At 33.6% G+C, this 15,827-nt stretch overlaps 2 protein-coding genes across 3 annotated transcripts; both read right to left on the reverse strand.

The window, feature by feature from the left end:
- Positions 1-22: 22 nt before the first annotated feature.
- LOC117242782 (uridine 5'-monophosphate synthase) lies at positions 23-2,261 on the reverse strand. Of its 2 annotated transcripts, none has more exons than XM_033509710.1 (3): positions 1,854-2,261; positions 1,249-1,729; positions 23-1,182 (listed from the first exon to the last, which is right to left on the reverse strand). In XM_033509710.1, exons 1-3 carry the CDS (start codon positions 1,992-1,994, stop codon positions 401-403), a joined length of 1,404 nt encoding a protein of 467 aa, XP_033365601.1. In that variant the 5' UTR covers positions 1,995-2,261; the 3' UTR covers positions 23-400. The 2 variants fall into 2 exon arrangements, with proteins under 2 accessions (XP_033365601.1, XP_033365608.1); XM_033509717.1 differs by having other exon boundaries at positions 1,249-1,695; positions 1,854-1,993.
- Positions 2,262-2,900: 639 nt separating this feature from the next.
- Positions 2,901-5,207, reverse strand: LOC117242773 (signal recognition particle subunit SRP68). Its single transcript, XM_033509700.1, has 3 exons — positions 5,004-5,207; positions 4,341-4,678; positions 2,901-4,279 (listed from the first exon to the last, which is right to left on the reverse strand). Exons 1-3 carry the CDS (start codon positions 5,095-5,097, stop codon positions 2,984-2,986), a joined length of 1,728 nt encoding a protein of 575 aa, XP_033365591.1. The 5' UTR covers positions 5,098-5,207; the 3' UTR covers positions 2,901-2,983.
- Positions 5,208-15,827: the final 10,620 nt, after the last annotated feature.

A 15,827-nucleotide genomic window follows, 5' to 3' on the forward strand; every position in this document is an offset into this window, starting at 1 on the left:
TGCATTACATACAAATAATATATAGGATCGCAAGGGGTTCATTTAATTGCATTTTGTACAAAAGAGGTAAAGTGAACATGTATAAATATAACGATTTTTATATGGCAGCATTTATAGGAAATATAAAGAGTTTCTTGCACATTGCAAAGGATATACATATATGTACATGTAATCCTGTATCATTGTTAATGGGAACAAGTAAATACACTTTAAAGCTTTTGTACAAAAATGTGAATAGATTAATGTACTATTATATAATGTATATACATCGAAATTTGTGCATCGCTCTATTTACTTATCTTTTTTTTAAAGTCGGTGTTACTCAATTATTTACGGTTTTTAACTGTTGTATACATATTCGAAAATAAAAAAATATATTTTTCCCCTAGTCTGATGTTTATTACGAAGTTATTCGTTTTATGTAAGCTGTCCAAAGTTCTTCCTTGTATTTTAATGTGGCAGCCAATTTATCTTCCGCTTCGGTAATACCTCTACCCACTACAGCTAAGTCAGCTCCAGAATTAACAACAGATTCTGGAGTGTTGTATTGCTGTCCCAAGTCATCGGAACTTTTCAATATTTTTACACCAGGTGTCAATTGAATAAGTCCCGGACTCGAGAAAATATCCGATTGACAAACAACTCCAACTACTATATCCGAATTTTGCGCAATATTTATAGCATTCTGCACATATTCACCAATCGTCAGTGCTCCTTTGGAGGACATTTCTGCTAAGATAAATAGACCACGAGGTTCGCTTATGTTTTTTAAACTATTTTTGAAGCCATCTATGATACTTTGACCTGCGATCGCGTGCACCGTAACGACATCTGCCCATTGGGCAATCTTGTAAATCCCTTTTTCATACTGTAAACATACAGTATTGCCGATATCAGCAAATTTTCTATCCTCCATCAATAAAAAGTCATGCTTTTTAGCTAATTCTTTTAAACGCTTGATGAAATTATCACTAAAATCTTCTAATATATCTACATGAGTTTTTAACAACACTATATGTGGTCCTACTAAATCAGCCAACTCTATAACAGCATCTGCTTTAGTTAGATCTGCTGCTAAACATATAGTGGATTGCTTTGATTCCATTAGATTAAATAACTTAGAACCAATTGCATTTTTGCACCTACTGGCACGAATATGAAATGGCATCATCAATCGTGTGTCTGAAATTTTTTAAGGTGAAGTACTCAAATTATTTAATACTTAAAATATATTAAATATCTTTTTACCTGGAGAAATGATTGGTGCTTGGGATATTAATAAGTAATCAGTCACATCTTTAACAATTTTGGGAGAAATTTTATTAGCTTTCAAGAGGTATGTCATCAGTTTTGTGGTTGTATAGAGACTCCTCATCAAAATACCATGACTCTCTATATTTTTTTTACCATTTTGTTCTCTGTCAATTACCACAAAAGCTTCTGTTACTTTTAGACCTTCCCTTCTTAAGATATCTGCTGTCTCTAAAATACTGCTACCACTTGTAACTACATCCTCGATAATTACACAACTATCTCCTGGCTTAAAATTCCCTTCTATAATTTTCTTTGTACCATATGTCTTTGCTTCCTTTCTCTTAATTAACATGGGCACATTAGAATCTATAGAAATCAATGTTGCTAATGGTAAAGCTGCATAAGGAACACCACAAATTCGTGCTACGTTTGGACATTCTTCTACAAATAGCAATAACATTCTAGCCAAACGAGTCTGCAGATAGCAAATGTAAATATAACAAATATAAATTATTACATTTAGATGCATACAAATAATTGTAATTACTATAACAATAGTACTTACCATTATTAGATTAGATTATTAGATTAGAACTTACCATTATTTTTGGATGAGAGACTAATACTCTTAAATCAAAGTATATTGGTGTTTTTAGACCAACTTTGGTCACAAATTCTCCAAACTTAAACGCTCCTATATCAAAAAGATTTATAGCCAATTGTTCTAATTCAATATCCATGTTATTATGAGTTCTGTTATTAGTTATTCAACTAATCTTGGGGAAAAACAGGATAACACGAGATTATTTAGTAATTAAGGTTAATCATATAACTTAATGTTATAGAACTTTTTAGTTTGTATTTTATTTCTAATGTATTTCTAATTTCGCTTAATATAAAAATAAATTCAAAAGGCGTACAGAATAATTACGTTTAATATAAAATAGTAATCTCGTGATTCGTAATTATCACGTTCTCACTTTACTTCACGATATGCGTATCAACAAATGAACAAACAATATTTGGTACTGGTATTAAATAATTTTCTGGAAATCCAAACTTTAACGCGCGCGGATTTGATGTTAATCTTATTTTTTCAAAATAAATTATTTCAAATTAATTATTATTCAAAATAAAATATTTATAAAATATTGTCTCAAAAATAAGTAAAATGTAGGGATTTTTTGTCATTTATAGCGGTCGCGGAAACTTTGGGATTTTAAGAGAGGTAAAATGACTTAAGAGAAACCGTTTACGATGTAGTGAATTTTTAGATTAACTAATTGCCGGTATGAGTTGCTTTAATAGTAATCGATGCATCGTAAACCCTATCATGTTGGTCTAAATCTTCAAGTAAGTCGGTGAAAGTAAGTCTCATTCTGTTAATTTTGTCTATTTGAATCGTGAAAGTATTTAATCAGTTTCTTAAACTAAAGGTCCCTTATTCTGTCATACAAAAAATTCTATCCTGTTCAATTAAATGAAAAATATTTTAAAAGAATATAAAATTGTTCAAATAATGAACAAATGATTAGAATAAAGGAATTAAACATTAATAAAAAATCAAGCACATATTAATAATATCTTTTTTATTTTCGTTATTCAATATTGCTGTTGTTATAAGAGAAAACTCGGTTTTTGTCAAGCCGATTGAATATGGTAAAAATACATTATCGTACTATGTGCGATAATATCCAAAATTGAATGTTTCTTGAATGTTTCCCCTGTTTTATTTGTTACCCCAACCCCAAAGGCCTTTAACAAATCCTGTAAGACCAGCTTGACCTCCTTTTTTAGTTTGGTTACCAAGTTTCTCACTCAGATCAGGGAATTCAACCATATTGAAGGCTAAATCAAAGAACAGTGGTTTGCAGGAGATAGGTTGCATAGATGGTGGCAATTTGTAAACATTAGGTTGTTTTGTAAGAAGCGCACTATCTTCTCTGTACTCGTGTAAACGTTCATGCAGCGGTTTCTTTGTTTTTGTATATTTATTAACACCAGATTCCTCTTCTTGTCCATCTTCTAGAACGCTATGTGCATGTGCTGTATACTTGGCACCTTCTATAGAAATTTCTAGCTTTTCAAGAGCTTCTTTCAATGATTCCGGAAGTATTTTACCATATTCTAGCGCATCTTTTGCATGTTGTGTAGATCTTTGATACAGGGTCATGGCTTCTCTCCATCTGTGAAGATTTGCTAGTGATTGTGCCATGTAATAACATTTAAAAGCTCTGTATCCCTTTGTTTTAGCTTCTTGCTCGCGCACAAACTCTTCATCATCCTGTAGCTGTGATATTTCAACAAGATTGTGAAGTGCTGCCTCATATAACCGCACGATATCTTGTGGTTTTGTTTTAGCAGATTCTGCTGCTGCATTGATCAATGCTAAGTTTCTTTCTAGTGTACGAGACAGTCTGATGTATTGCAAATATGTAATTAAATGCTGTGGAGGAGATAGCTTGTCATTGTCCTTATTTTTTAGCTCATTTTTGAATAAGTCTCTTACAGCTGAAATAGCATCTTTGCAATCTATCAAGTGCGCTTCCAGTAAATCAATCTTAGCTTGATTCGTAGCTGCTTTCTCCAATGTCTGGTTTAGTCTAGAATCGGCGATTAGAAGACCAGCTGCTCTTGGTGGAACTACACCGCAGGACTGGCCCCGCCAGGTCACTTCTTCGGCGTTTATTTGTTTCTCTCGAGTTTGAGCTATCAATGAATCTAAACTAGCTAACAACTCGCCACTTAGTTGTCCTCTCATTTGCATTAAATCATCTATAGCAGTGGTATCTCCTATGTTATAGGCACAGTATCTAAGACTGGGAGCAAGCTCCTCGACGCGAGCATTGTACATTACTTGCTCAGATTCTGGTAGTGCAGATGCCAACTTCCCATATACCACCTGAGCCTTTTTCAGATTCTCCATTGCTTTCTTCCATAGTTGCAATTCAAAGTGTAGGGACCCATGTATCCATGCTACATATGCTTGAGCTTCTAATTTTGTCCTTGCATCGCAATTGACACTCTGAAAAGTATATTTACCATTGAGAAATCAATCTGTTTTAACATAGGAAAATTTAAGTTACCTCTATCAGTTCTTGCAACTGTAAAGAATATGTAGCAGCTTTCCTCAGTCTTGATATCAGGTGAAACTTCTTTCTTGGCTCTGTATTAGACTCTTGACGCAATTGCATAGCATAACTCCAAGCACGTTCAGCCATCATTAGGGGAACTTGTAAAAATTTATCATCTGTAACCATCATAGCTGTTATGTCTCTTCTCTTAAAGTGACGCTTGTCTCCTTGTGGGACTTTTAGAACTTTTCTAAGGCGTCTCAGCCTTCTTGAGCAATATCCACGGTATCGTTGATAGTCACCATGCCTCAACCCATGTTGTTGCTGTGCTTCTTTTATTATTTTTAGAACTATTCAATCATTAAGTAACAACATATAATTCACGGATGATATATAAATGTAGTAATTGCTACATCATGCTTCATTAACACAAATATGTCAAAAAGAAATCAATAATATAATAAACATAAATAAAGACAATCTGTATATGGAAAAAAGATAACTTTTACAGCTTTTTATTTGTAAATTTATGAAAGTTATTATTTTAATGTAATTCGTAACAATGACATATATTCGCAAGTAAAAAAGACAGGAAATGACAAATATAGGTTAGGAAATAACATATGGCGTTGACAGAACTACTTTTGTGAATAAAAAGCTTTTTGGAAAGGATACTTTCCATCGAATACGTCTTCTGCTCCGTCGGTGTCGTGTCATCGTTTATTTGATTTTTCTTAAACGAATCACTACTTTTTTCTTCGACGACCATCGTATAACCACGTACCCAATTTTCACCAAGTTTTTCAACCGCAAATTCAACAATCACAAAATAACTATAGCTGTTGCTTGGTAGAAATGGTACAATTCACATCTGAACATTATTTTATCCGGCGGCGATTTCGAATCTATGGCAATATAATAATAATGAATATAAATTAACCAAATATGAAATTATATATATTTAATATTATGAAACTTTTATTTTTATTATTACTATTGTAATATCGTAGAATAGATTTGAATTGGAGATCGATTGAAAATAGAAAAAACCGTGTACGTCGTCCTTCTGTGGTTCGTTTACATTTAAGAGCGCCTATGTGACTAAAGTCACCTAGTTCTTACAGAGATATGAGAAAAACAAGAAACAACGTTAGAGCAGAAGGACGGTTTCGTGTTTCAAGGGCGGATGACCGAGAGGTCAGAGTATGCGAGTCGAAAAGCGAGTGTGTTGCGAGAGTCAGAGCTAATTGAGTCGTTGAAGAGTAGAGTCGTTAGAGGTTTCGAGTTGTCGAAGAGTAGAGTCGTTAGAGGTTTCGAGTCGTCGAAGAGTAGAGTCCTGAGAATTGATAGAGTTGTTAGAGAGAGAGAGTGTGTGTGTTAGATTCGTTGTGACGAGAGTGATCAAATAACTGTAAAGTTATTTGATATAGATACGAGTATTGCATTTAGTTTCCGTTAAATAAATATCGTTCTCTGTCCAATTTATATCTGTATATTCAGTTTAATATTAATAAATTGTAAGTAATCGAAAAAAATTTCTATCCTTATTTTTCGATATTACACTATTGTTATTATTTTTGTAATAATTAAAATATATTAGTAACTGTAATTATTCTTCGCATTATCTTACACTATTAATATTTTATACCATTCTTGTTGTATAACCGGCATTTCTGTTTGTAACAGGTAAAATATTGGAAAGTCAGTACATCCCAGAGCATCACAGAGAATAATTATAGGACGACTGCTGATAGGACTAAAAATTTCTTCAACCCGCAAACACTACTTTCAAGCGTGACATAGTTCTCAGTAAAAGAAATGTAAATATTATATTATATTCTTTATATCATATTGCATATCTGTATGTAACAACTTATTATATACACAATATATACGTTATTATACAATAATATACACATTTAAAGGAGTTATACATCCAATACAGCATAGCTTACAAATAACACATACTACTACACTATAAAAATAAACATAATGTAAATCACTGCGTATTTTCTGAATTTCATTGAATAATACAATACGTCAAAGAGAATTTTACTGTCTCGTCATTTACCCTCGACTGTTATCGTATCCAATCTCCCTCTCTTTCTGTTGTCATTTCTGCAGCCAATTCTCATAGAACACTGCCCTACCTGTTTGTATAGCTGCTCGCATCCTCAATCTTTGTCGCACACAGTCTCTGTCTCTTTCTAGCGCCCATTGAATAATCCATTCATGCTGTTTATTACCGTCGTCTTTGTTCAATGCTGTGTACGTACGTGTATATTATATCCCTGTCCTTGTTGCACACTCATGCCTTCGTCGTCCCACTTGCAGCTAGCGTCTGTCCTTGTCACACACTGATGCTATCCTTGTCTACGAACGTCTATTGTGTCGCCATCTACTATCCGTTGCACCAACTTAGGGTTTCGACATCTCCCACCAGATGGCGAAAAACATACTGGTATATACCTGTCCTTGTCGCACACTGGTGCTCTCCTTGTCTAAGGATGATCTACGTGCTGTCATCTAACAAGAGCGGTAGGAACTGCAACTTGGTATACCCGATAATAGATGACAGCACATGGATTGTTCGTAGACAAGGAGAGCACCAGTGTGCGACAAGGACAGGTATATACCAGTATGTTTTTCGCCATCTGGCGGGAGATGTCGAAATCCTAAGTTGGTGCAACGGATAGTAGATGGCGACACAATAGACGTTCGTAGACAAGGATAGCATCAGTGTGTGACAAGGACAGACGCTAGCTGCAAGTGGGACGACGAAGGCATGAGTGTGCAACAAGGACAGGGATATACACGTATGTTCATAGGATTGGACAAAGACGGCGGTATTATACAGCAAGGAAGAATTATTCAATGGGCGCTAGAAAGAGACAGAGACTGTGTGCGACAAGGATAGACGATGCGAGCGGTCATACAAATAGGTAGGGCAGTGTTCTGTGAGAATTGGCTGCACGGATGACAGTAGAAAGAGAGGGGGATAGTGCTCAATAAGGATAGACAATGCAGAGGGCCATAGAAATAGATGGCGACAGCTATGTTCCAGGAGAATGGGCTGCATGAGCGTCAATAGAAAGAGACATTGATTGTGTTTGACAAAGATAGACGATACGGGCGGCAACAGAAAGAGATAGGTAAAGTGTATAACAAGGACAAACGTCCGGAGTATAGTTTCTCTGTTTAATTAAGCTGATTTTTATAATTATCCTTGGTCATTTCTCGCTATTTCCGAATCTTTCGTATTGTTTAGAAAATTTATTTGTTTATTTATTCGATGGTTATTTCCATCGATGATGTGAACATGAACGAAACTTTTCTAGTCCCTCGTATATGTATTTGTGAAGATGGCGAAGAAGAAGAAGGATTGGATGCGATAATAATCGAGGGTAAGTGACTGTAAAATTCTCTTCGACGTATTGATTCATTCAATGAAATTCAGAAAATATGCAATAATTTACGTTACGTTTAATTTTATAGCTTAGTAGTATGTGTTACTTATAACCTTTGCCACATTACACGTGTAACTCCTTTAAATGTGTACATTATTTAATAGTAACGTATATATTGTGTATATGACAAGTTATTACATACATATGAGCAATGTGATATAAAGAATATAATATAAAATTTACAGTAGCATTACTGAGAACTATGTCACGCTACTAATACTACCAACATATTCTTCATTATAAACCATTTAATTCTACCTTATGACCTTTCTTTTTATTTATGGTATAACTATTTTAAAAACATAGCTAGACGCAGCTGCATGATCACGCGATGTATATAAAAGTATTTTCTAAGGGATACTTGCACGAGAACGTGTCCATTCGAAGAAGAAACATCGTTTGCTTTCTGCCAGTGCTTGCTGATTATGTAAACGACGCGTTAGAATGCATTCCATCCAAATGTTCGACATTCCTGTGGAAACTGCACCTTTCAAATGTTTCGTGCGCTGCTGCGTACAATCCTTACGATCTTTCAGATCCTTTTTTAATATATCGTCCTTTTAGACGATCATCGTTGCCTGCAAGAAATTAGCATTTTCTTTCTGTGAAAAGGAAATGGAATCCGCGTGAAATTACGTAAAAATGTAATTTTCACCATAAAAAGCGAAAGTATTGTTAGATTATAACGAGTATCATAATCGTTGTTGAATTAGTTAAGTTTAAAATACCTGATTGTATTTTGTATCTAACATTTTTTTGATTTTGATTTTCAATAGAACGAAATTGAATAGAAGTTTCAAAAATTAAACAATTTAACCCAAAATTACTATGGTTCCCATGGTGTAAGGGGCAAGAGGAACCAGAGCGCTGGGAAACATAAAGGAAAAGTTTTATCTTTAAGGGAACTTCGGAGAGGAATAAAGATTGACAGAAATTGTAATTTAGAGTTGGTGAGGAATTCTGGATTTTTTATCGTTCGTTTTATCGGTAAATTTAATTTTGTTAACGTTCGAGACTCTGGGAGGAAGTAAAACTTGACAGGGGCTATAATTTATAGTTAGAAGAAATATTTATTCGAGATATAATTGATAGATTTAGTTAAACTTTGTTGAGATTTCATTGTCAAGAGATTCAAACACTCTATGGTAAGGTTTAGTGAACTAATTGGAGAATATTTAAAAGGGGAGAAATTTTCTCATTTAATTTAATAAATTTGTTAATTCATAAAACATTACAGTTTTTAAAAGGGGAACCTAAAAGATTGTAAAATAATTTTACAAAGATTTCTGATTTTTCCAATATCGTACATAATATAATATTTGCGTGGAAAAGATTTAAACGATACGCCATTTTGCAAAAAGAGGCAGATGGAAATAAAGTTCTTTTAAGCGTTTTACGAATTTGAATTTGATATTTTTCCTTTGACTTCTGATTCCAAACTAGAACTGTATTACCCACTTTTATAACGTGTACATTAATGGTTAATGAGGGACTTGATATCTCGCTGCTCCTATTTCTTTCCATCTACGAAATAATATATCGTCCATCTAAAGTTTTGATCAGAAGTTACTTTCAGCTGCTGTTTGACATTTTATTCTGACACGACAATGACTTTTCAAGTTTTAGAAAAGACGAAGAAAAATTCGACACTTCAGCTGTATGTATGTGTGTGTGTGTGTATTATTTTTAGAGTAACATCAACATTTTTCGATTTTTGGATAAAAAACATTTCTATACGTGAACAATGACAAATTTATTATTTTCACTGGTACTTTCTGGTATTTAATTAACATTCGAAAGAATGAATTTATTAAAACAACAACAGAACACCATATCACTATTTTGTACCTTTCCGAGGAAAATAATTTATGCACACTGCTTGTCACGAGTACTAGAACATCTACTAGTCGCACGCACTTGCTGACGAATTAGAATAAATTGTATTTTATTTAGCATTTTACATTGTAAACCGCGCATGATGCGTTTAAAATAATTAGAAAATAAAATCCGAGAAAACCGTACGATATATACCAAATATCATAGCGTATTGTAATGCTCGTAATCGACAGTGTACGCACTGAATATCGAAAGATTTATACTCGTGAAAATATTCTATACATCTTGGAATATTTATTCACAATGATTAATGTCTTTTAAAATTATTCTGAAATTGAAGAAAAACTAATCATACGCCCGTATACGTCAATATACCTCAAGAGGTTCAGGTAAAAGAATTCGATAAAACCATGAAAATGTATGCTTTGTTACGATATTGGAACTTCAACGTTTTACTATATGATATTTCAATTTCCAGAACGTCAAGAGGAAAGAACGAAGAATTTAATTAAAAATATTATCCATGTAACATACCGTAGAATATTATCTATATCGAATATTCAATATCAAATATTTTGGAAAAATTGTTAACTGTACGGTATCGATGGACGAAACTCGATGGGATGGATCTAAAGGGTAGATTAGTAGTAGAGGTTCGTTCTACCGGAAGTTATTATTTGCAAGGCGTCGCGAGATCTCAATGATCCTCCCTGGAGATGAAAGTTTGCTGGATTTTCGAAAGACTAACGGGAGAGGTGTGTTCCGCCCGAGTATTCCTCAATTTTCGAAAAGTTTTCGGCGCCGTGCTGCGTGGAAATTCGCCAGCTTGCTGCCTGCAGCGAGGACAAACCTGAAACACCTCGAAATCGTGGCGAAATCATTCCAACGAATTGCTGGAACGTTAACATAAACGCCGTGTGTCTTTGAACGAAATCGCGCAAGTTTGTTTCCTCGTGACTCGACGTCTGATCAGCGCCTGACCTTATCTACTTAACTTTATACTAAGTAGCTACTTGCAATTGAACGAAAACTGGAATTGTAAGCTTAGTCGAAAGTGAAGACTTGCATGACCGTATTTCTTGCAAAAAATAGAGCAAATACAGTACTTGTATTTATTTAGAGGATTTTCTTATAAATTTGATTAAGCTAAACAAAACATTTACGACTAGTAAAATGTTTGAATATGAAAGCAGACTATTCCTAATTGAAGTGAAACTGGAATAGGTGATGACAGCGAAGAATTGACTGATTGTACTTTTTATACAAGTAAAGCAAATAGAATACTTGAATTTATCTAGAGGATTTTCTTATGAATTTAATTAAGCTAAATTTTGGATATTTGAATATTCAATAAGAGGGGAACAAATTATTTTTTAAACGAAATGCTAGATTATTCTGGAATAGGATTTTCTGATAGTAAACAAGATTTCTGTTTAGTTACTAGCGTGGGATATCAATATGGTAACGTCTTCATAAATGATTTGATGTATTTGAATATGCAAAGTTCGAATGTGGTAGATCAATCGATCACGGTAATCAGATTGAAGGGAAAGCTGTTTGGAATAGGAATTTGCGAAGAACAAAATGTTTCTAAAGCCGTAAGTATATTTTCTTTCTATCGAGTTGAGATTCTCAAGCTGAACTTTCAACATTCTTCTTTGGAAATTCCCCGTCTCGATTCAAGTTTAAAATATTATATTATTCCAGTTATTATTGTTAATATTATAGAATAATTTTATTAACATTATATATGATTTATTGCAGTATCATAGAATAATTTAATGTTCACGTTTCAAATGCTTCATTATGTTAGCTGTCATTATTGATGTTATAGAATGTTTTAATATTCAGACGTTATTAATAATATTTAATATTCTATTATTTATCATTTGGAACAACTATATCTCCTAAATGTTATTGGTTCCAAAAATATGAAATATTCTATTATTTAGTAATTATTTAATATTATTTGGTAAGTAGATAGAACAATATTCTACCGAAGTTTTACTCGTTTAATCATGTCTTCAATGATATGAACTTGTATAAAAGTTCGCAGTCCAATCATTATTATACTATTACAGTATTGTAGGATACTTTAATATTTCTTTAATATCTCATTTCAAAACTAGTTGAAAAATCGTGAAGTATCGTTCGATACAATTACATCTCTGTATCGTAGACATTGTTGACTCCAAGGGTATGAAATGAAATAGTAGTTAGTTATCCAGGGGCGACTTTTCTTCCCTCGGACAAATAAAAATCTATATCAGAGTGTAAAAAAGAGAGAAGGAAGAAAGCAGAAAGTTTGTTGGACTAACATTTCTCCCAGTGAGAAGAAAGTTGAGAACGTCGTCGAAGATCACAAAGGGACGAACATTAAGGGGTTGATTTATGGGGAGCAGCGAAAAACTCACGGTCCAATGCGCCCTGATAAACATTATCCACGTTTCTCTTCGATTCTTTTTTCTCTTTTTTCTTCGATTTCTTCTTCGTCTGCAACCTCTTGCCCTGAGGATTCAATTTGTAGTTTAACAAATTTCAAAATTTCCTGATTAATTTCGAGAGAGTGATGATACCAGGTTAACGTGGATATAATTGAACTTTCGAAAAATTGAGTTTATTATGCGGGGAATATTAAACGACGTGTCAAAATAACCGATTTATGATTGGAATGCTTATTAAAAAGAAAAAAAGAAAAAAAACACTGTGCCAAAAAATTTTTCAAGAGGAAAAGAAAACTTATGCATTAATGTAGTGTAAATTTAGGAAAAAAATTAATAATACAGTGTTTTCTACAAGCATTGTTCAATTCTTCACAGAAATTTTATAGATTTATATTTATACACCTTGCTATCCTTCTATATATGTATTCAATATTTTCCTGTACCATTATCTATCCCGAATTTAACAATTTCTTCTTAATTATTAACGTATCTTAATTATTTATTAACATATCCTACACGTTGTAACCAATATCACTGTACAATTATTCTTCATGTATCTTCAATTTTAATCTCTTTTTACTCGAGTTTTCACACTATCGATCCTTGATGATTTATAGTCTTGAAAAAAAAATTCCAATTGGGAAAAATTGGAATGGAATGAAAATTAATTTGGAAATACAATAATATAATATAACGATATAACTGTGTACTTTTAGAACAACAGAAAGCAAGATTTATTCATCGAATAAATATTATATTTGAATATTATATTTGAGTATTTCTGTCTTTATCAGAAGAACGATTAGAGAATCGTCGAGTTGAACGATATAGAGATATCTACATTCGTCTAGATGGGAAGTTCGAGCTGTCAGGAAACAGACGTTCTGGCCAGGACGTTTAACGTCATAGGCAAAGCCGAGATTGCGTAATTAACAGGATATATCCTTCCCAATCCAGCCCTATGTCGGTGGCAAGGGGTTCCACGTCTTGCAAAGGGGGATTGAGATCGTGTTACGGTCCTGTCGGTTACAGGAACCACTTGCTAAAGCCGCCTAAGACGACTACCAAGATTGATTGGAATCCCGAGTTCCACACGAGCTCCTTTGGCCACAGAATCGATTGTTTTTGAATTGTAATCCCTTTGATACCCTGCCAGTGCAGTTGCTGCAGATTTGATAAGGTGGCTTCCAAGTTAAACGAAAGAAACTGGTACAAACGACCAATTATCATACGTAACGTTTTATATATTAGTCGCCTGTAAGTGGAGTTTTCTTTGCTTACGACGACATGAAATTATGATACAAATTATGGTTTACTCTTATTGTTGTTGTAACGTGAGGAATAGTAATTGTAATGAATATAATGATATAATATGATACAATGATAATGATAAGATATGTGTGTTAATTAAGTACAGAAAATGGAATTTGAGAAATATTGTAGATATATGCTTACTTATGAATATACGAATATTAATGTTGAATATCGAAAGAATAAACGGATGACTTAATTTCACAAGCTCCTTTTTCGCGAGAACACAGCGAGTTCCAAGATGTGTTTACAACTCTAGTTGTAAGCAAATATTTTCATGCTAAAGATTGCATTAAATATTACGTATATCGACAACTGATCGTCGAAATATTCTTTCAGCATTTACAAAATGTCTTGTAACTTCCATGAATGTAAACGTTTTTAAATATATCGTTATGATTATCGTTATGATTATTATTACGATTATCGCGTTTCATTGCAATTAGAACGAAGTTTGAAGGAGTTTTGTATGACATAAATAAAATATGCATAAAAGCTCTCTATAAAAATATGTTCCAATACATTCGTCAGCTACTCTACGTAATTATAAAGTTAAAACGAACAGAGAATAGCGAATTTCTATATTAAATGCGTCATTAAATTTTGTTACCTAATTCTTTGAAGGTCCACAGGCTCCTCCAAATATTTTCGAACTCTCTGGAAATATTTTCAAACCCTACAACAGCGTCGTTTCCTCGTCTTACCATTGAACGAAGTAAAACTTCCGACACGATTATCTAATAATCCGTTCTCGTAAATGCATCTTGATTAAAAGCACGGACAGCGTAAGAAATGGAAAGTTTCGAATGGATGCAGTTCTACTCGCGCGGTTTTATTGATCTTCCGCGAAAATTCGCCGTTTACCTTTGCACGTGAAGGCGGAAACTTCGTTCGTGGAGGGCGAACTTTCGTAGGAATAAGGGTAGCAGCATTGTGAATAAAGTGCCAGCTTCCTAGAACTTACACGAGTCGACCTGTATCGCCACGTGGAACGATCTCGAGGAGAATACTCGCAGAAAAATAATATTTCCAGCGAAGATCATCGTCGTAAAGAAAGTTCCATCGGAGATATCTTCATGGATGGGTTGATTCACGCCATAGAAATCGACGGAAGTGACATTATCTTTTTATTGTACTTGGACTTTGGTCGATTATGATTTACAAGTTTTCTTCATTCTTGATGAAAAATCGATAGCATGACAATTGATAAAATGATTTTTGTATCTTTTGCTACTTGAAGATTGGTCTATGGTGATTCACAAGTCTTCTTCGTTGTTAACGGGTAAATCGAAGGCGTAATTAAATTATTATACTTAAAAAATAAGAAGGTTAAACATTAATAAGACGATAAAGTAAATAATTTTTGAGAAAATGATAATTCGACGAGCAAACGCTGTTCTTCAAATTTTTAATTTCTGCAAAAAATGAAGAAAAATGAAGTAAATTCGATTCCTAGATCGCGGATATTTATGCAAATTCATATTTTTATGTAGATAGTTAAAAAAAAAAGAAACTTAGTTAGAAAATTGTTTTAACTGGTGTATATTGTATGTATACGTCGAGGTAGCGAAATCATTTAACAAATTACACTTTGTAGCTCAATTTTTAATTATTTTCTTGAAGACTACATCTCTCTTGTTCTGTTTATTATTATTATTACTTACTTTCTTAATCTTTAGATTATTTTGCACAGATTACTTATCACTTTAGATTATTTCCACAATTTTTTAGATCGACCAAAAGTTATTAAGAATATCTTGTACCAATTTCCTCAAACGTCGCTTCCCATTTTTTCTGACAACTTCCACAAGTGTTTCGTTTCGTGTCATCATTTTTAATTGCTCTATTTAATATCGTGCCGCTCGTTCCACAAACTATTTTTGCGGCTTAGTTTAAATTAGTCACACTGCCAAGTATCTTTTGTCCTTGAAAATCTCTCTGGAAATATTCGTGAACGTTTTACGTTCCTTCGTCGTCAATGAAGAAGAAATTGAAACCGATTGGTCGATGAGTTTTGTGAAAAGAGGGACTGAAAATTCGATGGAGAGTCGAGTCATGGTGTAGCACGAAAACAAAACGTTTCAGAGAACGTGGTTAATAATGGAGGCTGCCAGGCCGGATAGCCTGGAAACTCTTAAATTCTGGCTCACGACGTAATTAAAAGACCTCCTGAATCTTTCAGATTCGCTTAATGAAACTCCGGGAAAAATTGATTTTTACCCGGTTGCTTTGTTTTCCTTTCATTACCGGTGTCTCTTTCCCGAACGATGGAATATCGGTTAATGCACTTTAATCTGAAATCCAATAATTCGAATACTGCTAATACGTAGAAAATCGCCGAGTTAACGGAAAAATGATCAGGCGTTTCTTCCTTTTAATTTCAACGATCTTTCGTATCTATCGTAGTAAAAATTGTAATAGCGTAAGTACGCTGTTATTTA

The sequence above is a fragment of the Bombus vosnesenskii genome, unplaced genomic scaffold (genome assembly GCF_011952255.1).
Source record: "Bombus vosnesenskii isolate JDL3184/JDL3185 unplaced genomic scaffold, Bvos_JDL3184-5_v1.1 scf7180000013265, whole genome shotgun sequence".
Taxonomy (NCBI): Eukaryota; Metazoa; Arthropoda; class Insecta; order Hymenoptera; family Apidae; genus Bombus; species Bombus vosnesenskii.